This window comes from Cyphellophora europaea (assembly GCF_000365145.1).
Source record: "Cyphellophora europaea CBS 101466 unplaced genomic scaffold supercont1.4, whole genome shotgun sequence".
In the NCBI taxonomy this organism is placed as follows: Eukaryota; Fungi; Ascomycota; class Eurotiomycetes; order Chaetothyriales; family Cyphellophoraceae; genus Cyphellophora; species Cyphellophora europaea.
Genome location: NW_008481810.1, coordinates 2,275,634 through 2,297,100, shown reverse-complemented (window position 1 = coordinate 2,297,100; position 21,467 = coordinate 2,275,634). Strand labels below are relative to the sequence as shown.

General features: G+C 54.7%; 8 protein-coding genes across 8 annotated transcripts; 3 read left to right on the top strand and 5 right to left on the bottom strand.

The window, feature by feature from the left end:
* Nucleotides 1–19: 19 nt before the first annotated feature.
* Nucleotides 20–1,156, bottom strand: HMPREF1541_05110 (uncharacterized protein; the record flags this gene model as incomplete). The annotated part of the gene is made up of 1 exon (XM_008719451.1): nucleotides 20–1,156. The coding sequence occupies one exon, from the start codon at nucleotides 1,154–1,156 to the stop codon at nucleotides 20–22; it is 1,137 nt and encodes a 378-aa protein (XP_008717673.1).
* Nucleotides 1,157–2,364: 1,208 nt separating this feature from the next.
* HMPREF1541_05109 (uncharacterized protein) lies at nucleotides 2,365–4,107 on the bottom strand (the record flags this gene model as incomplete). Its single annotated transcript, XM_008719450.1, has 4 exons — nucleotides 2,365–2,523; nucleotides 2,579–3,026; nucleotides 3,090–3,461; nucleotides 3,539–4,107. 4 exons carry the CDS (start codon nucleotides 4,105–4,107, stop codon nucleotides 2,365–2,367), a joined length of 1,548 nt encoding a protein of 515 aa, XP_008717672.1.
* A 1,460-nt stretch (nucleotides 4,108–5,567) lies between these two features.
* HMPREF1541_05108 (uncharacterized protein) lies at nucleotides 5,568–7,367 on the top strand (the record flags this gene model as incomplete). Its single annotated transcript, XM_008719449.1, has 2 exons — nucleotides 5,568–6,022; nucleotides 6,116–7,367. The coding sequence occupies 2 exons, from the start codon at nucleotides 5,568–5,570 to the stop codon at nucleotides 7,365–7,367; spliced, it is 1,707 nt and encodes a 568-aa protein (XP_008717671.1).
* Nucleotides 7,368–7,679: 312 nt separating this feature from the next.
* HMPREF1541_05107 (uncharacterized protein) lies at nucleotides 7,680–9,989 on the bottom strand (the record flags this gene model as incomplete). The annotated part of the gene is made up of 1 exon (XM_008719448.1): nucleotides 7,680–9,989. The coding sequence occupies one exon, from the start codon at nucleotides 9,987–9,989 to the stop codon at nucleotides 7,680–7,682; it is 2,310 nt and encodes a 769-aa protein (XP_008717670.1).
* Nucleotides 9,990–10,674: 685 nt separating this feature from the next.
* HMPREF1541_05106 (uncharacterized protein) lies at nucleotides 10,675–11,839 on the bottom strand (the record flags this gene model as incomplete). The annotated part of the gene is made up of 2 exons (XM_008719447.1): nucleotides 10,675–11,537; nucleotides 11,590–11,839. The coding sequence occupies 2 exons, from the start codon at nucleotides 11,837–11,839 to the stop codon at nucleotides 10,675–10,677; spliced, it is 1,113 nt and encodes a 370-aa protein (XP_008717669.1).
* A 372-nt stretch (nucleotides 11,840–12,211) lies between these two features.
* Nucleotides 12,212–13,651, bottom strand: HMPREF1541_05105 (uncharacterized protein; the record flags this gene model as incomplete). Its single annotated transcript, XM_008719446.1, has 1 exon — nucleotides 12,212–13,651. One exon carries the CDS (start codon nucleotides 13,649–13,651, stop codon nucleotides 12,212–12,214), a length of 1,440 nt encoding a protein of 479 aa, XP_008717668.1.
* Nucleotides 13,652–16,259: 2,608 nt separating this feature from the next.
* On the top strand, nucleotides 16,260–17,823 carry HMPREF1541_05104 (uncharacterized protein; the record flags this gene model as incomplete). The annotated part of the gene is made up of 2 exons (XM_008719445.1): nucleotides 16,260–17,419; nucleotides 17,478–17,823. 2 exons carry the CDS (start codon nucleotides 16,260–16,262, stop codon nucleotides 17,821–17,823), a joined length of 1,506 nt encoding a protein of 501 aa, XP_008717667.1.
* A 1,713-nt stretch (nucleotides 17,824–19,536) lies between these two features.
* On the top strand, nucleotides 19,537–20,958 carry HMPREF1541_05103 (uncharacterized protein; the record flags this gene model as incomplete). The annotated part of the gene is made up of 1 exon (XM_008719444.1): nucleotides 19,537–20,958. One exon carries the CDS (start codon nucleotides 19,537–19,539, stop codon nucleotides 20,956–20,958), a length of 1,422 nt encoding a protein of 473 aa, XP_008717666.1.
* Nucleotides 20,959–21,467: the final 509 nt, after the last annotated feature.

The window sequence follows — 21,467 nt, the reverse complement described above, 5'->3', positions numbered from 1 at the left end:
CCCGTACACTGTACTAGTATCAAGGAGAAGCCAGCAACAACTCCTCCTCCAGCACAGCTCTCAAACGAGCCATAGCACCCGGACCCAGCGCCTTCGGGCGGCCCAGCACCGGCTCATGCTGGATCGCGACGGCCGGCAGGTGGCGGACCTGATAGCGCGAGACAATGCTCTCGCAGTACAGTGAAGGGTATGTGTCGAAGAAGACGCCGTGCAGCTTCTGCGTGCTCAACTCGTCGTATTCGAGTTGGTAGGCGCGCGCCAGGGCTGTGACGGGCGCGGAGCGCGGCTTGTAGACTAGGCTCGGCTGGGTGAAGGGGGATTGGGAGGTGGTGGTGGTGGTGGAGGGGTTGGAGGCGGGGCGGGAAGAGAAGCCGGCTTGCTCTTCGAGCGTGCAGAGATCCCAGACGCGGAAGGATGTGCCAGCGATAGCGGTGGTGTCGGAGTCGGCGGCTGGCGTACGCGCTGCAGGTGTGCGGCGGTGTGCTACGACGTTGTGGATGGCGGTTCGGCAGACCATGTCGACGTCGGGAAACTGGTGCTGTTGCTCGATGAGCTTGTCGCGCAGATCGGGCCAGGGGAGCCAGTCGATGATGGGTGGGTGCGGCGTGCAGAGCTGTAGCCGCGTGGGACGGTAGGCCGGGTGCAAGGCGCCGAAGGTCTGCGCGCATGGGAAGTTACGCCACATCTCGACCTCGAAGAAGCCCTGCAGGGACGCCGTTACCTTCCAGTAGTGCTCGGCTTGTGGCCAGGCCTCTTGGACGGCCCACAGGACTCCGTGGGCGCTGAGTTTGCTGCAGAGCGTCACGTTGATCGCGAGCTGGTTGACGGCGTTTTTGAGGATGGATCCTAAGGCCATGATGTAGCCGTCTAACACTCCTTGAGTGGGTTTGCCGGCGCACCCTGCTGTAAGGTGGAGAGGAATGGGCAGCTCCGTTGGTGGCGCGAGCGCAGGCATATCCGGCTCGGGCAGGTCATCATTAAACTCGGTGTTTAGGACGAGGAGGTCGTCGTATTCTGCCAACCTCTGGTCATCGTCTTCGCTCGTCTGAGTGGCCTCACTCAAGGACCGATGCAAGGTGGCGGAACTTGTGTCCAGCTCGGAGGCAAATTGGAGCGGGTCGTACTCTGGGGAGGCGCCTTGCTGGCCGCCTTGCATGGGCTCAGGCCAGCATGGTAGATAGAAGGCCGGTTGGGATGCTGGTGTGATGTTGGGGAGGGTTTCAAAGCTGCCACCATGGTCATGGAACGGGGAGATCACTGCGGTGCCTTTTGCAAAGTTTGTTCTCATGGATGACGGTTGAACCTGCTCTACGGTCGGTGATGTTTCACGACGGAAAACCGCGTTTGGTATGCTTGCCCCAGGTGGTATTCGCTGCAGCTGCCGCTCGAGCGACTGCACTTGACATCGCAATCGCAAGTTCCCTGCAGACAGTTGTGCAATCTGTGCTGCACTGCAGTTGCAAGACATGATCGGCCAGCCGGTGACATCAGTCATTGTTTCTCTTGATTGTGATACTGAAGCAGACTTGAAGTCAATCCCCGCGACGTGTTTATGGGTGGTCCTCCGCTTCGGCAGACGCTATACCTTGTTACCGGCAACTGCGGGGCACTCCTCTTTGACTTCCGCCAGCAATGATTACAGTGATCATTGATGACAGTCAGGTAGCCGAACCCCAATCTTGGACGTATGCCATGCTGCGGGGAAGTCGGGGGGCTTGGATGCAGTAAGCTGAGCCCAGACTATCAACTTGGCTTCGAGTCGGTTTGCACGACAACCTCTCTGAGACCACATCCCGCTTTAGACCGGAAGACTTGATATGCCCTCGAACAAAGCCAAGTACCACTGTCCCCTTTGCTCTCGAGTCTTCACGCGAAACTTCCACCTCCAACGTCACATCAAGTCCCACAGTCCCGAGAGACCATTCACGTGCCCACTGTGTTTGTCGTCTTTCGGTCGCCGCGATGTCCTCAATCGACATGTTGCCGCCCACGCCAGACGCGAAGATTTGGAGGCCGGCTGCAACCAGAGCAAGGGTGGCCTTAAGACCTCGTTGCGCGAACCATCGGCAATGCCGTTGGATGGGAAACAGGCACTACCCCTGCATCCAAGTGAAGGACCAGGCAACCAATTCCCGGTAAACTCTCGGTCAGATTCGACAGCCTCTCATCTTCCAGCCCGTACCGTCGCCGCCTGTGACGCATGTGCATTGCAGAAAGTCAAATGTGATGACCATGTGCCATGCAGCGCTTGCAGGCGTGTAGACATCGATTGCACGTTCCAGAGAAGCCAAAAGCTGAACGGACGCCACAGAGCTCATGCCATGTCTGGATACAGTGACTACTAAAGAGAAAGCCGCCGGCAGACTACGAAGGGCACTTCCTAGCCCTGATCTCAACGTTGATACCCAACTGCTTGTTGAACCAGTAGTTATGGGTTTCCCACTCCTTGTTCGGATCGACCAGGTGGACCTCGAATTTGCGCAGGAACTCGGGGATCAGCTTATGCATTTCCGCAAGCGATATCTGCACATAATGTCAGCATTGAAAAGTGCGCTTACAGCCATGCAGCCATGCTCACATTCTTGCCTATGCAGGTCCGGGAGCCGCCGCCGAAATGGAGCATATGACGGTCCATCATGGCGCCATCACCTGTCAGCCAACGATCGGGATTGAAGGAATCTGCATCCGGTCCGAAGACTGTCTTGTCATAGTGTACCACAGCCGCATTGATACTGACTCGCTCGCCTGCGGCAAAGGTTCGGCCAGCGATTGTTGCACCACCTGCAGGCACATGGCGAGGCATTCCAAGGCCGACACTGGGGTGCAAGCGCATACCTTCTTTGCAGCACGCCACCAGATACGGCATCTTTATGGCCTCGTTGTAGGCTATATGTGCGCCTGTGACCCTCCCCTGGAAATAAAAATCGTCAACTTCCGCAACGAGTTTTTTCATGGCGTCAGGGGTCTTCATGAGGTGGTAGAAGATCGAGCGTATAGCTACAGCGGTGGTGTCGCTGCCGGCGAATCTGATGCATTGACGTCGGTTAGAAGACCTCCGGCTTCAAAGCAGGGTGGTGGGTAACACGCACATGGCAACGCAAGCTTCGTTTGCAATGTCCGGAATATCCCAGCCCTCCTTCTCGTCTCGAATGCGGAAGAACTTGTTGAGCAAATCAACTCTATTGACCTTGCCTGTGGAGAGCTCTTCTTGACGCTGAGCGGTCCAATACCGACCGGCGGCTCGAATCTCGTCGAATCCTTTGACCGAGGCCCTCACCGCGGGGAAGACCATGCCCAGACTGGTGTTGAGCGTGCGCACATACGATGGCAACACGCATGACAATGCGATACCGGGCAGCAGCGTGTCCAGGGACTCGATATACCGACCGAAGTCGTGCTCGTCTCGCATGAAGCCAAATTGACGGCCAAAGAAAAGCTCGCCCACAACATCAAAGGTATACCTGGAGGTTGAGCACTCGACATTCAGCATAGTTTCAACCCAGGCACGCGCAAAGAAAGACGTCAATAGGCCGCTCACCACTGAATCCATTCTCCAAAGTCAACCGCTTGACCGCTCTCTGCGAAGCGAGCCATCTTTTTCATAAACACGTCACTGCATGCATCGATATACTGCTCGCTCTCCAGAATGGTCGACATCGAGTACGTCGCGTTGACGTACCGCCTGCGCTCTGCGTGCTTCTTCTCGTCCAATTGCGAGAAGTGGTCTCCATGGGGGCTGATATTAGGCGCGAAGGGAGGATAGAAATCAGTCTTTGTGAAACCACTCTTAATGTTGTAGATCACTTTGATGGCCTCGGGATCCGCGACGGACACTTCGTTGGGGGCGATACGCACCAGCGGCCCGTACTTCTGATGCAGTGCGCGCTGTGTGTGTTCGGCCCTGCCGCTGAGCACGCTGGCGCCCATCCAGAGCCGTGAGATGGAGGCCAGGAAGGGTCCGGGGATGTCGTGGAAGGGGTGCAGGTACCGGGCGTAGACGGCCCAGCTGCAACAGTATAGGGCGATGGAGCCCAGGACGAGTGCGGGAAGAGATTGTCGTTGTGTTTGAGCCAGGAGGTAGGACAGGAGGCCCTCGTGCTGTGTCATGGTGCAAAGGATCGGAGGAGGGACCGTCAGGGGGGAACTCAGTACAATGCTGGAGCTGGAAGAGTGAGGGTGCTCTAGTGACTCTGGATGAAATCTGCCACTACATGCATCCAGCGAAACACAGCAGCTCTGTTTATAAAAACCTGAGCTGAACTGATCGATCTGTCTCCTTCCCATCATGCTACCCCCTGCCCCGCAGTAACTACCCCGGAGGTGGGTGCAAAGTGAAAGGCATGCCATCGGATGCTACTCCCTGTGTCATCTCGTCACTTACCGGGCGCACATCACCTATACAAACTTCCACCAGCGCTGCTTTCCGGCTTCCAGAGCACAATGACAATGACACGGTCTTGGCTGTTGTTTCCTCGAAAAGTGCCCCGCAAGTTCCGGCCCGGAGGACTAGTGCGAGTGACCTTCCGACGCGGGATAGTCGAGTCCCAGACGCCACTGGCGTTGGAAGGTGGAGGCCTGAAGCTCCGGTACTGTAATTGGGATGGCCTGGTTTGGTGGTTAGTTGAGCGTTGCTTCAGCTCGTCTTGGACGTGTGGGTGGCCATGAACCTGAATGTCCGCAAGAGGTGGACTGCAGGCAGTATAAGTCTTGGCATTACCTTTCGGAACCCCTCTTTGAAAGCCGAGGAGAGAGGGGTGTCAGTGGGAGGAGGGCGGGTGAGTCGAGAGTTCATGTTGCCGAGAGAGCAGTGTTAAGAGCGGATCGAGGCTGACAGAACATCCAGCGGAGGAGGACTTCGGTGAATGTGATCGATATTCTGGCCTGACTGGAGGTATCGTGGTCATGGTATTTGCCAGTGATCACTCGAGGCTAGGACATAGGATGAACTGGAAGACTCTGCAGTGCTTAGTATACGCAGCTCTCTACCTACCGCCGTACCTACAGAAGAGCTCCTTTCTGGTGGCAGCCTCGCCCAGCCTCGTTTGCCCGGACCCACCACGAAATGCAGCCACCGGAGCAGCTTAACCTCGACTCTTCTCCATCTACTTCGTCCCGTTCTTCCTCTTGTAATGCATCTTGTAGGATATACTAGGCAAGATGGACATTCATTCCTACCAGTCTATACACCGCCGCTCCGATGCTCATACGCCGCTGACCACGTGCTCGGGGACCCTTGCTAGGCCCTGAGCACACCATCGTGCCGAGACCTGTCGCAATCGACATGCCATTTCCGCCGCATCGGGACGCCGCATTACGGTCGTCTAACGCGAGACACAATTCATCAAAATGTCCACTGAGTCATCGTTCACTCTTCGCACCTGACCCTGAAGCTCCACGTTGTTTGCACCTTGGCCGCCGTACCCCACGGCTTAGGACATTACTGGCCGCAATGATACCTTTCTAGACGCTCTTCATCACAGCGATGTGGGATGCCAGCCCCTCGATCTTCGCGTCTTCCGCGGGGTACCGAGACAGATATAGATTCTGAATGGCATGAATTTGACGAGATGGCGCCCCTTGCCGCCCGCGACACTTCTTCGCAGTCGACGCACAATCCTGACGCGAGCCACGACATGATGGAAGATCCGAGCAGCTCTGTACGCATGTCTGCGGAGATACCTCTACTTTCAGGGCATCTGTCTGTTGATAAGTCTCTAGCCGTCGCATCTGGGCCAGGTTCGTGGTTTCGAAAGCGCCGCAAACCCCATCTCGATGCCATTGCTACCCAGCCTTCGGTGTTCGATGACCCAGAAACTGCAAAGCACCACCAGCCACGACCAGACTGGGAGAATATACATCGCTTCGATCCGACTGCAAGGTGGAGTTGGAGTGAGGAGTATACCATCGTTCGCAAAATAGACTACAAGATCATGGCGTTTACCTGCTTGATGTTCATGGTGCTGGAACTCGACCGAGCCAATCTGACGCAGGCCGTCACCGACAACTTCTTGGATGATCTCGGGTTGGATACGAATGGCATGGATGCCCTCCTATCTTCCGCGAGCAGCTTTCGCTAACGACCGGTAGACTATAACTGGGGCAACACGATTTTCAGGTTCAGCTTCCTCTGCGCCGAGCTGCCCTCTCAGCTGATTTCGAAGTGGTTGGGTCCAGATCGATGGATCCCAACGCAAATGGTGCTCTGGAGCCTCATTGCCTGCAGCCAATTCTGGCTATCTGGCCGCGGCTCTTTCCTCCTCACGCGCGGATTGCTGGGGATGATGCAGGGCGGCTTCATAGCCGACATCGTCCTCTATTTGTCGTACTTTTACACCCATGCAGAATTGTCTATTCGTCTTGGATTCTTCTGGACTGCGGGATCTGTGGCGGACATCATCGCCAGCTTCCTCGGTGCCGGCTTACTGCGCCTCCGAGGAGTCGGCGGTCTTGCAGGCTGGCGATGGCTCTTCCTGATAGAAGGGCTGATCACGCTATCAATCGGTTTCTTGGCGTTTCCCCTGATGCCTCCGGGGCCTTGCGAAACGGCGGGCTGGTTCCGTGGTGCCCAAGGCTGGTTCACGGAGCGTGAAGAGGTCATCATGACAAATCGCATACTGAGGGAAGACCCCAGCAAAGCCGGTATGCACAATCGCGAGCCAATTACGCCTAAGCTACTCTGGCAGAGCATAACCGACTACGATCTCTGGCCGCTCTACCTGCTGGGCCTCAACTTTGAAACACCCATGACAACGCCGCAGCAATACTTGACGCTGATTCTGCGGGGCTTCGGCTTCAGCACACTCACCACGAACCTCCTCGTTGTCCCCGCACAGGTCGGACACATCATCACCATGCTGCTGTTCGCTTACTTGGCCGAAGTGGTCGGCCAGCTCTGGCTATTTGGACTCCTCGCCCAATTCTGGCTACTGCCGCTCGTGGCGGTCATCTACACGTACGACCTCAATGCTATGAACCGGTGGCACGCGTGGGCAATACTCACGGTGCTGCTGGCATGTCCCAACATCCACGCCATCCAGGTAGGATGGAACTCCAGGAACTCCAATTCGGTCAGGAGCAGAACTGTCAGTGCGGCGCTCTACAACATGGCGGTGCAGACCTCAGGCATTATCGCCAGCAACATCTACCGAGAAGACGACAGGCCGCGGTACATCCGCGGCAATCGCGTTCTGTTGATACTGTGCTGTGTTAACATCGTGCTTTATATCTCTACCAAGGCGTACTATACCATGCGGAATCGGCACAAGGAGAAGCGATGGAGGAGGATGACGGACAGTCAGAGGGCGCGGTACCTGGAGACCAGCAAGGAGAAGGGGAACAAGAGGCTGGATTTCCGGTTTGCATCATAGAATTTGGATGGTCAGTGCGATCTTTGGACGTCCGCCCCAGTCCGCGGCTGTGCTGGTGTACTTGTGTCCGAGTTCCAGCCTGGTGTGGCCGACAGGGGCAGATGAGGCCACTTGACCGACCAACTTTCTGCTGTCTAGCATCTGCTTGAACATATCTCGATACACGTGTGTTCGAACATGAACGGTTTCAAATGGAGGGTTAGTAGGAGCGCCGCTAGATCTTCACATCGACGGAGCATAGAGGCAAACATCAGGCAGAGGCTACATGAATACCGCATTGCTACTAGTATCGCTTCATCTCATTGCTGCCCCTCAAGATACAATCGCGCATCCAGCCCCCAACACGGCCACCACCACCGACAACACAATCGGCACCACCCTGCCACCCCAAGTCCCATCTCCCGGCGTGTACGGCTGCGGCTGGCCCGCACCACCACCCGCGCCAGACAACTCTTCGACGGTCTTCACGCCATCATAGACGGCCAGCTCCTCCACCGCGCCCTCCACGAGCTCCAACGGCGCCACAAACGCCATCTGACTCCAGCTGAACAGCGTGTTGCGCCCGCCAAAGACGAACACCTCGAAGCGGCCGGCCCACGCGCCGTTGACCCAGACGCGCGAGCCGTCGATGGCGGTGGTGGTGATGACGATGTCCATTGCCGCTTCTTCGCTGGCTACAGGGGAAGAGAGCATGACGACCTCGTGGCTGGAGGTGGAGACGTTGCTCCAGATGCGGCCGGGGTGGCCGGGGTCGAAGCCGTCGTGCTCCGAGACGCTGCGGAGCGGGTAGAGCGTGCCGTCGGTGGTGTAGGTCAGGGTGCCGGAGGCGGCGTCGAGGGACAGGTTGATGGCGTCGGTGGGGGACGAGAGGTTGAAGGGTCCGGTGGTGCGGATGTGGAGGGTGTGGTTCATGCCTTTGGAGGGCTTGCCTAGTGTCACGGGCCCGTCGGTGGCGTCGCCTGACCAGGTGAAAAGCGGTGCGGAGGTGTCGCCGCTGGGGTGTGAACTGGGTAGGGCACGGTCTAGATTCTGGCCTGGGGCGCGCGAGGCGAGGAAGCGGATGCTGTCGTCGATGCTGGATCTGTCGAGCTCGGGGCCGCGAGTGCCAGACCAGGCGCGGGCGGCGACGAGCGGGAGGCCGAGGCGCCATATGTAATATGCTTCGAGTTGAGTGCTGGCGTCTGGGCCGTTGTCGTTCCAAGAGGCCATGATGGCGCCCTTGTTGGCCCGGCTGGAGGGCGAGAGCTGGTACTCGGCCGATGTGTTGACTTGGTTGAAGAGGTGCGGGTCCCACTGCCAGCCGGTTTGGTCTGCGAAGTTGAGGACGCGGGTGTTGTTGAAGAACTGGGGGTAGCGCGCTGGTAGGATCGGCATGTGGTCGTTCTTGACCGAGACGTACGCCCACCAATCCTGCGAGTTGATGATTTCATGACCATCGGCTTCGAGCTGGATTGGGTCGGATTGCCCGTACTGCCAGTGCTGTATGATAACATCCGGGTCGATGCGGATGTCCTGTGTGGGCTCGTCGAAGGGTGTGCCCCAAGCTCGAACACGTTTACCCGTAGTGTCATTGACAAAGGTGGCCATCTCATTGACGAACGTGATGTAGACATCTGCGAGAGAGGCGTTGTACTCGTCGGCGCCGATGTGGACTTCCTTAACGTTGAACCAGGGCAGGAATTCGGACCAGATGCGTTGCACTGTGGGTATGGCGTCTGGATGGGAAAGGTTTAGAAGGTCCTTCTTCTCGAGCGCGAGATCCGGTCTCCACTTTGTGATAGTCAGGCAGTGGCCTGGTGCTTCGATCTCAGGTATCACGGCAATCCCGCGTGCGGCGCAGTGGGATTCGAGGTCTGCATAGTCGGCTTGCGTGAGGGTCTCATTGACGCGTTCGATCAGGCCGGAAAGCAGCTCTGGATCTGTTGGCTGAAGGGAGAACTGGGAGTAGATATCTTGCCAGGTCTCGTTATGGCCACGGTTGAGTGGATAGTTGTCGGAGACATGGTAGTGGAATTCGGACATCTTGAAGAAGCTTGCGTACGTGCATAGGTCCTTCAAGACCGAGGGCGAGTACCATTTGCGGCCAGCGTCGAGCATGTAGCCTCTTGTGACGTATGCAGGAGCATCAGCCACAGATATCGAGGGAATCGACGTAAAATTGGACTGATATAGATGTTGCAGGACGGTACGAGTCCCCCACCACAAGCCACGAGAGCCCACGCCGCTGATGGTGACCTTCCCGTCGCCAACTTCCAGCTGATAACCCTCGCTTGTAGGCGTTCCATTCTCGTATGCAAGCTCTGTGTCGTTGCCCGAGTAGCGGGTCAGGAAGATACCAGAGATGTCAGGCAGATCTTCAACCACCTCGACAGTCCATTCTTCTTCTGTGGCACCGCTGAGGTCTTCTGCGAAAGTCACCGCAAATTCTGCACCTGACGGAGGTATAAGGGTCAGGCCGTCTGTGTCTCGCACGGAGGCGATGTCGTTAGAGACGTAGACTGTTCTTGGCACCTGTCTGAAGTCGAAGCCTCCCTCCTGGTGGCCCGGCGGTCTGACTGGTAGCGGCGGCAGTGCCTGCAGAGCAGCCGCGCCCACGGCGAACAGCAGTACAGCAAGCACCATGCTGTTGGGGTCAGCTTCTGCGTATGCGAGAATTATGAACCGTGCGGCTGCACAGCATCAGAAATATAGCTCTGTAAATTGGCTTAGGCATGGCTCGAGACATCGTTACCCCGGCTGCAACGTAGCCAGTGAAGTAGCATTGCCAAGGAGGCACTGGTGACGGAGCAGTCAGAATTCACTGCGCGTAGAGCACCGGTCGACCGAATTAGACAAGCGGGATCGACAATGCATGGTCGTACCTGATAGCAGTTCGCTTCGGACATCACCAGCAGTGCGGCGGTATAGCAGTTTGTGGCGGATTAGACGCGCTACACGTCAGGATTCCGACGGTTCTGTGAGCAGTCCACAGAGGACAACGTTGATAGCATGCTCATGACTGTAATCATCTGTAACAGCCGATCTTGTCTGAGGGTTCTGCTCGGTAGGTAAATCTGAATGCGGTCGACGCTCGGTCATGCGGGGAAGAGTGGGCTATCACAGTATCAGGCGGTGGGGGTTGCCCCGCTCACCCCCACTACCCTCACAGTGGCTGTTTTCACGATACAGGCATTCCATCCGTCTTATCGCTTTCCACATCACGTCAAAGCAGATAATGGCGTTGATGTCCTCTTCTGCAACATCCCATTGCAACCTCTTCTGCTGTAGCATCGACACGTTTCCAAAACCCCATGCTGTTACCAAGGAATCAAACTCGCGCCAAAGCCCATTCAATCATGAGCTTCGCAGTCTCTCCTTCTTCCATGCCGAGCGCAGGGCCAATCGCCGGCTCCGCATGGAAGTCGACTTCGGATTCGAAAAGCGTAAGACCGCTGTATACCGTCTGAATCTTCGCCGCACACGCACTCGTTTCCGCTGCCATCATCTCAACCTTTGACACCGTTACTAACACTTCCTTCACCACGTTATCCAATCCAGTCCACCACTCCGCGTCAGCGCTGAGCGGCTCATTCCATGCGTCTGCCTTGCTTGGACCCAGCATGTTCTGCAGCCACACCTCGATCGTGGCCGCTGATGCTGGATCCTGACCTTCGTGAGTGTGGAACCTGTCGTTCTTTGCGTTGAGAACAGTGACAGGGCTGCTGATCAATGCAGTCTTTAGTGGTGTCGATAGCTTGACGGGCTCGATGGAGGGATGCGGATGCATTAGGTGGGAAAGTATGCCGAAGATCAGATTGCCGCCGGCCGAATCGCCCATGAGAGAGATATGTTCGGGAGATTTGTGCAAATTGACTATCGCATAGCGTAAGAGTTCAACGGCTTGCTCGAGCTGTCGTGGGTATTGCCCGCCCGGGGCAAGGTCGTACTGAAGCATCAGCACGCCAACTGATTTTCCCGCGGTCGCGGCTTTCATGATCAGCGAATTGATGAAGGTGAAATGGCCATCCCCTCCCGGCATGCCAAAGCCACCGCCATGATAGTATAAGACGATATTGTCGGCTTTCTGATCACCGAACCAGAAGGCTTTCGTGTTGGCACACGATAAGGACACACTGCCGGGGCTCAAGTGCTCTTTCTTGGTCCATGCGAGGTAATTTGACTCGGTGGTTCCTGCAAGATACCCAGAGGAGAGTCAAAAAGCCGTGCAGGCGGCGGGGGCGACCTACTGTAATTGCTCGGGCGACAAACGTGTAAAGACCTTTCTGGTCACTGTCAAGAGAAGGTGACGCTTCAGAGTCTTTGGTGTATTCGGGCCTCGAAACGGCGAAAATGCCGCTGCTAACAAGGTCCCAAATACTGTAGAGCAATATTAGCTGGCTGTAGACCGGGCGGGCGAGTAAATGCTCACTGGCGTGGACGAAGCCCACAGGAATGTCCAGAATTTCAAGCAGGGAAAGCTTGCCGCTTGCCATTGTTTTGCTAACTTTTCCGAAGAATTCAAGAATGACAAAAGGCGACGATGAGAGACGGGGTCTGGCTAGATGCGTCTTGCTTTATACTTCGTTGAACCAGGCGCCGCTGAGAGAGGCCCATAGTTGTCGGACACACGTTACACCAGTCTCGGCCGTAGATACGGAGCATTGTCGTTACATGGAAGTTGATTGGTCGGGACAGGGGTGAGGTGATGCGCTTTGCCGTATTCTGATAACTTTGCGGAACTCAAAACTGTTTACTCATACGCGCTGGATAGGCATGAGTCCCATTATGTCATCACTGGCAGTCGATGCAAGCAGGATGCATATACAGTGTGCTGTCGACGAATTCATAGTCGTGTCTCCGCTTCATCAACTCAAGCCCCAAGTTCTGATGGAAGGAGTAAACCAGGCGGGCGCGTAAACCCTTGGCGTATTGGTTGGTATAAATCCTTTCAGAATTGCCTCGTATGCGGCAGGTTTCTCACTCAGTCCGGTGCGAAGCAAGAGTTGCTGTTGCTGTTCTTGGTAGTAGAAACAGCGATCTCCTGCGCGTCTCATCGCGGTCTCTTCGAGAAAGGACCCAACCTCAAGAAGGAACACCCGCAGACGCAGTTCCGGCCGTAAGCGCTCTGACACAGACACGCCGGACGATGGTGGAAGTAGTAGTGTGACGACGCTTTCTGACGTCTCAAGCAAGCTTCTCATTCTCTCCGCAATCCGTGGACCTTGGGGCCAGGTAGCGACCATGATGCCGGGACCATTAACATCATCGCCATCCGTTTCCATTCGAGTCATCAGGCGGAGCCAGTACAATGCCGCTAGACTCGCAGCGGCGAACTGAGAGAGCCGGAGCATCTCCAGAGCATCATCAGTGTGACGAGCATTATCTGTGCAGAGGATGCCATGATCGAGCAATTTCCCTCCAAGCACGAGTAAGTTGGATGACAGCTCAATGGAAGCATGGCGAGAGAGTTGAATGTTTCTGTCGGACAGCTGAGCTAGAACGTCGAGGTATGATCTCAGCTGTGTGTAAAGAGACACAAGACGGACATCATCCAGTGCCTCCAGGTCTATCTCGACCTCGGGGATGCGTAAACGGCTGTCCAGAAGAGCAAAATTTATGTCTGTTGTTCGATGACTCAGCTCTATCAGAGGCCGTGACAAGGTCGCAGTGGCTCTGTGAGTTTCTTGCCAGAGAAACGCGTGTTTCGCGGCACTTGGTATAGCCTCATATGCTGGATTTTGGGGATTAAAAATTGAAGACAATATTTTTGCATGGCTCAGTGCGGCAGCAAAGTTCCCTACAGCCAGGTCGCCAGCCAAAAGCCTCATTATACAGCCAGAATCACGAGGTGACAGACCACGAGACGCGATCTGCGCCCGCAGAAGTGCAATGGCTTGCAGGCGCCATTGTGCCGCAAGTACCATCATCTGATTGGACTGGGTGGAAGCGGTGTAGAAGTCGGCGGCAGCTGCGAGAAATGAGTAGCCATCACACGGAGTCCAAAGACATCGCATCGCCAATTGCCATGCACTATTAAAGAGATGCTGTATTGCTCTGTCTCGTTGCACGGATGGGCGGTTCAGATAATAACGCCAGAACTTGAGCAGTTCACTGACATGAGAGTCAATACGGATCGAGAAGGCTCCAAAGGGATCGTAGCCGCTTCCAAGAGGCGTCTGGACGATCTGTATGAGCCGTGATGCCGCATGGGCTCCTGGGACAACGGTGTAGTTCTTCTGTGGATAATGAGTGGTGCCATATGAAGATATTGGGCGCTTCACTAAGAGCGACCCTTTCTCGTGCATGGTCTGTGATTGACCAGGATTTTCCTGCCTGAATTCATAGTCGAGCGGTCCACGTCGGACACCTGAGCAGATAATCTTCCTCTTCACGCAGTTTCGACAGGAGGGCCGCTCGAGGTCACATCTTATTCGACTCTTGCGGCAGAACGCGCATCCTCGAGATGGGCCATGATTTACCATAGAGACTGAACGCAGAATGGAAATGCAAGCTGAGGTTGATGATGAAACGGAAAATCTTGGGTAAGCTTTTGGGCTCTGCCGCCTATAGTTGGACTAGGCCAGTGGGCTAAAACCTGTTAGGGTTCAGTCAAGGCGGACGCTGCCCGCCATAGTCGACCTAATGCAATTATTGCCCACTCGTTCAATCACTTGTAGCACGTTATCTGGCATCAAGCATCACTCCAGAAGCTCAGATTGAACGACCGTGCGAGAAAGTCCTTCGTTCCTTCTGCAATAGTAACGTTTGAAGTCAGCATGGCCTCCCCCACAGCGGAACCCTGTCAATTTACTACTAGTGAAGGCGGTGGGTTGGATCGAGCTGTAGTGCCGCACTTCTATCCACAGGTCAAATCATTCATTTGGCAATGGCGTCCCCTCATTGAGAGATTGTGCGGTGCAAAAGAAGAGACGAAGAAAGCTTCAGTATGTAAGGTATACATGTAAAGTTGAAAAAAGCACGTAAGCCAACATCTATAGGCCGATAAACAATTACATTGGCACATCGCTCTCCGTGCCACATTGATGTCACCACGGCATATCCATTGACTTAGCTATGGCTGGACCAGATGCATGACCGGCAATGCTCTGGGGAGCATTCTGTAATGATGTAGGCTGTGCGTTCTTTGCCCTTTGATGTCTTTAACGTCTACCATGGAAAGTTCACCTGTTGTACCTTGTAATAGTACAGGATAGGTCAACTTTCTGCTGCTATGTATGAGACCATGTCTTAGGAATTTCAAAGGAAGACGCTGGAGGGCACTAGCCCGAGTACATGTCCAAGCCTGAACATCTGCCTCTGTGTACCGGTGGGCAAGACTCGTGCCAACAGTATGTTGCCTATGGCCCTCACAAGTATTTCTTGGGACGGTGATGTTGTTTTCTCCGGGATCGTGTTCCTTGGCCGCTTTTGAAATCTAATACCATGTTGACTTCAGATTAAAATCCTGTACAAGCCCTTGTACGCGGCCCTACTCCCCAGTCTACGCCCTGAATGATCTGTTCAGGGTCAAGAAGTGCATGGCTAAGAAATACGAGCCCGCATTGAGAGCAAGACACATGGGGTCCTTTCTCATGCGGACTTCTGACCTTTATCTTCCACAAAGAGAGACTTGATCTTGGTCGTGATGCCAAGATAGACTTCCAGCGGAAGGTAAGCAGGCTAAGTAAGAATCTAAACGTGGCCTACCCCAAGGATGGTCTGGAAGTGGACCGAATGGATTGCCCACCCCATCTGCCCCTGCTCCCCACATCAGCCTTTTCCCTTTCCCCAACTGGGTGCCCATTTCAGTAACCACGTGAGAGTCGAGGACACAATGCTGCGCGCTGTCGCTTCTAAGGTCACCCTACTGCAGTTCTTGCTGCAACCCTGCTACCTTTTGAAGATGCGCTCGGGCTGTAACCAACGCCTGGTGCCCAGTTAATTGCAATTTATATCGCGTGCAGTTGATGTCTTCCAGTCTTCGGACTGTGTCAACGAGTGAGTAAGTATCGCTTCATACTCCTGGTCTCAAGGCTTCGGGTAAATACTGGATATTGTGGGAAGCAACGAGCGTACCTCGCTTGCGCTCAACAGCCGCCGGCGAAAATGGTCACACCCAAGGAATGGCTTAACGTCGGTACACAGTAATTAAGACTCCCAATCAGCCTGAATAGTAGTAGCCTAGTCCCCTTAGCAGACCGGCCGGCTCTACCAAGAACCGCAACGACTCGCCGGTTCTGCCAAGGTGCTGTCGTCTGTCTTTTACCGAGCTTGGACGTCCCTTGCCGCCGACGTAGGTGGAGTGAGCTGTGGACATCCCTGTCTGCCAAGATCCGGAGTGCGGGGGATGGGGAAGGGGTTCCGCTCTCCCACCGGAGAGTCTACCTTCTCGACCTTGATGGCAGTCTTCGGCACCTGTCTAATGCCCCGTGGCTGTCCCGAATCTCGCTCTAGTTCCATGGCATACCTTTGCAACGCCTTGGCCCATCAGTATCTGCCTAAATGCAGGCTCCTTCGAGGGAGAACTTATATGGAACATGGTTTCCCCACTCTGGGACTCGCAGTTATGTCCAACTTCACCCGAGCCTGTGGATAGTGAGATTCAGCAACTGTTCTTATCTCTCGTCCCTTCTACAGATATCATGGTGAGGCATTTGAAGGCCGAGCGTGCCACCAGGCTGGAGAAGCCACCCAAGGGGCATTTCTTCTTCGCTGGGCAGGCCCATCCTCGCGTGGCTTGGTGGCACAAGCCGAATCTCCGAAAGCTCTACTTCTACTGTGGTGAGTCTCCTTGTGGCCTTAAGCCTGTTGGCAGAGGCATTTTCATGGCCCGGAAGCTTGATATGTCACCGCGGTCTAGCTCAAATGCGGTCTTCGGACCCCAGTGCCCCCTCTACCTCAGTTTCCCTTACAATGCTACCGGCGGAAAGTAACAGTCTTCTAGTCATCCTGATCTTCGTCAATATAGCCAACGGATTTGATGGCTCGATGATGAATTCGCTGCAGAGCCTTGATCTGTGGCAAGACTACTTCAATTACCCAACGAAATCCACCCTGGGACTGTTTGGTGCAGCAATGAGTCTTGGCTCTATCATTGGATTCCCGGTTGTCCCATACATCTGCGACCATCTCGGTCGAAGATGGGCCGTCATCATTGGTTCCTTGATCCTCATTCTGGGTACGGGCCTGCAGGCTGGAGCCGCCAACTTTGCGATGTTCTTCGGCGGACGGATAGTTCTGGGCATCGGCATGGTCCTAGCCACGAGCGGAGGTCCACTACTTTGCGCCGAGATTGCTCACCCGCAGGATCGCGCAATCCTTACAACCTTCATGGGTTGTTCTTACTCGGTGGGATCGTTCCTCGCTTCCTGGATCACCCTCGGTACCTTGGAAATTCCTAACAACTGGGCCTGGCGTACACCTTCCCTTCTGCAATGCTGGGCCAGTATCGTGGTCCTCAGCGTGATCTATTGGATCCCGGAGTCTCCACGTTTCCACATGAACAAGGACAACTACGACGCTGCACTCAAGACACTGGCCTACTACCATGGCGAGGGCGATGAGAACGACCCATTCGTTCAGCTTGAGTTCACTGAGATCAAGACTGCTTTCCTCCTAGACAAAGAGTATAAGACCAACTCCCGATGGGCGGACTTTGTCAAGACCAAGGGAAATCGTCATCGCATCAGCTTGGTCATCGCTATTGCGATCTTCGGACAATGGTCTGGCAACGGTATCCTCGCATACTATCTTAAACTTGTGCTTGAACAGATTGGCATCACTTCACCAAACCAGCAGCTCGGCATCAATGGAGGGTCCAAGACTATGTCGCTCCTGGTCAACTTGGGTGTGGCGTTCTTCATCGACCGCTTCGGAAGACGGCCTATTCTGTTTTACTCGACAGTGGGCATGACACTCTTTTTCACCCTGCTAACAATCGTCACCGCACGTTACAACATTCTCCCGGAGGAGAACAGGCCCGCATCTATGGGACGAGCGGTCGTCGCTATCATTTATTTATACAATTTCTGCTACAACCTCAAGACCGGTCTCCCTTTGACCTACACCACTGAGTAAGTACTCTTTACCCCAACCGCATTTATCTGCGGCCACTACTGACGACATCATCAGGATCATGCCCTACGGTCTTCGAGCCAAGGCAGCCGTGATCGGCGGTCTCTGCACCATGATTGCCGTCTTCTTCAACCAATACATCAATCCCATCGCCATGGACGCCATTGCTTGGAGATACTACATTTGCTACTGCTGCTTCCTCGGCTTCGAGCTGTGGTTCATCTATTTCTTTGTCGTCGAGACTCGTTATGTGCCTATGGAAGAAATCGCTCGGTACTTCGACGGCGACAAGGCCGACGTTGTGGGCATCACACAGGCTGAGACGAAGGGCGTCCTGGCCGAGGAAGGCACGGCCCAAGAAGTTGAGAACAAGTCTGCAAGTGCTGAAATCAAGAGGCTGTGACCCACGGCCGTGTTGGTCGTCGGGAGATACGGTGGCGAGTCAGGTGAGGTCTGTCTGGTAGTCCGAGTTCACTCGAGCTTGTGCAGTTAGTAATGCGGTACGCTGTGCAAGGCCTGGCTCTGCAATTCATGAGTTTAAATTGGGCTTGACAGCTTTCACGTCCTGACTTTGTACGACAGCATCCATCAAGACTTTTCAGTCTGTTATTGGTTAGTGATGCTAGACTGATCCGACTTTCTGTTTACCCCAGTAGCAAACACTACATAGTGTCTGGCTTTCTGTAGTCCAATTGGCTCCCAAGCAGTTTCGCTCCTCCGAGGGTATGGACTCTTCCTGCTTGTCAAAGGGACTGACAAGGGCCTAGGATGTCAGTATTGGAGGCTGCGTAAGACGCCCGGATAGGATCTAATTCCAAGTGCGAAGTGGGACAAGATCCGGGGTCGGCGCGTATAGTCACACAGAGTCGGCAACACTGAACGAAGCTGAGCGTTCGTCCCGGACCCCTTGCCACGTCGTATCGACTATCCATACAACTCGCCGTCAGTAGCTATCGTAGGAGTGCAGGAGACTCCATATCGTCGGCAGCAGGCCTTCTAGTAATCGTGGAGGCCAAGAGAAGGTCTATTGTTTTGATCAGAGCTTGCCGTTCAACATGCCCACATCTTCAGGAGAATCTGAATGGCCGTAACATTTGGGTCGGCACGTCCGGCATGTATCTGCCATCGTAGCGATCAAAGGTTCTCTTAGTTGTCCAGTTTCAAGGCCAGTTAAGGTAGGTGATCCACCGACTCACATACGCACCTGGGTAAAAGCCTCGCATGCGCGACAGTCAGCAAGCACTCCAGCCAGCTGATAGGCTCGTCGAAGCAAGTGATTTTCAAGCTTGCGAAAACGCTTGTAACGCTGCTGTGAGTATCGAATATGCAATGCGAGGGAGCTGGAATGGCGGTGGGAGAAGAATCCTCCGACGGTGTGGCACTTGCACCGTCACAGCTCCGATTACACGGCCATGTGGCACAGATATCAAATGTGGCATTCCAATGCCATGTGACGAGGAGAATTTCCTGTCCTTCCAGAAGAATTTTCCTGGACTCGTATCCATATTTGTGCAGCGCTTCCCGTTTTCAAGGTTTGTTTTCGCACCGGAACACCACGTGTGGATGGAGGAGAGGCTGCGGATGTTTGCCCCCCCCCCCTGCAGGGGGTGGCTGAGAAAATGCTACGGGGACCTGGTTCCGTCAGACATCGCCCGGCCGGATGAGCATATTGGGAAGGCTTCTGGAGTGAAATGGGTGCGCTGGACCCTTGTTTCGCGGCGGGAGTGCGTGCCCCTGGCATGAAGTCATCCCTAACTCAAAAAAACTCCACCACCACCGCTGAACCACGTTTACCGTACCATGAAGGCGGCAACCATGACGCTTGCCGACTACCTGCTGGATTCGTTGGGAGCAAACACCACGGTCTTCTCACGTGCTTCGTTTCTTTTGCATACATTTCTGATCTGCTGTCTGAGCGATAATCAACCCCTTCTGCCGCATTCTCGTTGTCGTCGCCTCGTTTGACCGCACTCGTCGCGTTGCAACCCAAGCGATTTCCATTGGTTCGATTGAACCTCGGGCCTCTTCATCCGTTCAAGCGTTCTTTTACCACACCTCACCTCGATTTCCTGTCTGCAGTCATCGTAACCACCCGCATGCCGTCAAGTGCTTCACCATGGCTCCGCGATCGCCCACATACGAGCTACCGTCTGGCGCTCTTGAACAACACCCGCACAACTACTCCCCACTGAACTATCTCTCACATCAAAACTCCAATGACAACAGCGGCAGGGCGGTCCATTTCTCCGATCAGCCCACCACCGCACCCGTCACACGGCATTCTATCGCGACCTCACACGTTCCACTATTGCAGTCTGTGCCATCAGCAAGCCAAATGCCGCACTCTGCCGCTCGCTCCACACACCCGATGCCCAACATTGACCTCAATGCCGCGATCGAATACCACAAGAATACCGCCGAACATCTCAGAAAGATTCATGACAACGACAGAAGAGCTTGGGAGATAGAAAGGTCTGCTCTTCTGGCCCGGATAGCCGATTTGGAGTTCAGGTTGAATAGAGCCAGAGATCCCAAGCGAAGGTCGAGTAACGACCTTTCGCTCACCAGTGCTCAGTCCTTACGTGCCGATGTTGTCCCGCCTCAGTTCTCCTTCAGCAATAGCACCGGAGTCAGGAAAGGATCGGATTCTGTCTTGCCCTTTCACCCGCCAGTTTGGCATGGCCCAGAGTCAACACCGCCAGTGACCCGAGTCTTCTCTCACGATGACGATGTCAGCCATCTGCCCAGTATCTCCGAGGATGATTCTCTACCTTTCTTATCCAAACAAATTTCTCCAATCCATAAAGAAGAGGCTCGTTCTATACCGATAGGACAAATCGACAAAGAACTCGATGGCATCACGCTGAAATCCACTGGCCCCGCGGTCACTTCATCCTTTGTCAAAATCCACTCTCCGCCAATCGTCTCACCTGGCCGTTCTCCTTCTCCTGAACAATCGACGAATGGTGGTCTCCGGGTGGATATGCAAAGGCTAGTGTCGCCGTTGGACGAGAAGCTAAAGCGGCATGCCGGCCACACCCCTATGGCTTTTGACGGAACGCTATCGACTGAACAGACCACGAATACCGTTCCTTCACCGAGGCAGGAAGACCCTCCTGATCCGGCGCCCACGACGCGCCCGTCTATAAGGCCCTCAGAGAATTCAGATTCATATTTCTCGTTTGTGGGACAGCCTGGTAAGCTCGATGTTCAGTCAGATACCATCGCCGAGGAAGCTGTTGAAGACGAGCCGCTATTTGAGCCAGACGAGGATCCTGCCTTGAAGGGGCCGTTGATGCTGGATCCATCCGCCAAATCACAGGCTGCAAATGTCTTTCTGGAACAGGTCGATGCTAAGCTGAAAGAAGCTGCTGCCTATGAGGTATCTGATGCGGCAAACAGCGAGCCGTCGCCAGCAAATGTAGATGGTCAAGACGAAAAGCCGGAACAGAAACAAGACGACTTTCCTCACCTGAAAATCAAGAAGAGTACCAATTTTGGCAGTGCGTGGGGCGGCGATATGCCTGGTCACATATGATGTGTTTTGCATCGCTCGCAGGTCTGACAGAAGCATCACTGAAGCGTGGGGTGAAATTTACTGCACAAAGGAAAAGCCAGAGCGTCGCATCCAGCCTAGGAGTGGGAAATTTGCATTTGGCGGCGAAAAGACATGAACGGACTAGAGCTGTCGCAGCATATGAAGGCTGCTTCGGATGATGTATGGCTGCTTGCCAGGATAGCCTTAAGAACGAGAAGTCTCGATGTATGCTCGTTGTAGCAGGGAAAATCAAGAGCGATCAGCCACCCGCATCAAAGAATGTGTATAATTCGACTACGTGTAACAGCGGTCGACCCTTGCCTGTTGCCATCGCTACAACGCATCCCTTTGCCAGGGGGGGGCAGAATTTTTGCCTTGGTCATGGCTGAAATGTAAACTGGGATGCCAGTGAGCAGATCAGACTCTGAACTCGTCTGCACGTTCCGGCCCTCTTTGGGACGCATGAATACGATACGCCTCGCTTTTGTACCAGTGCAGACCTGCATACC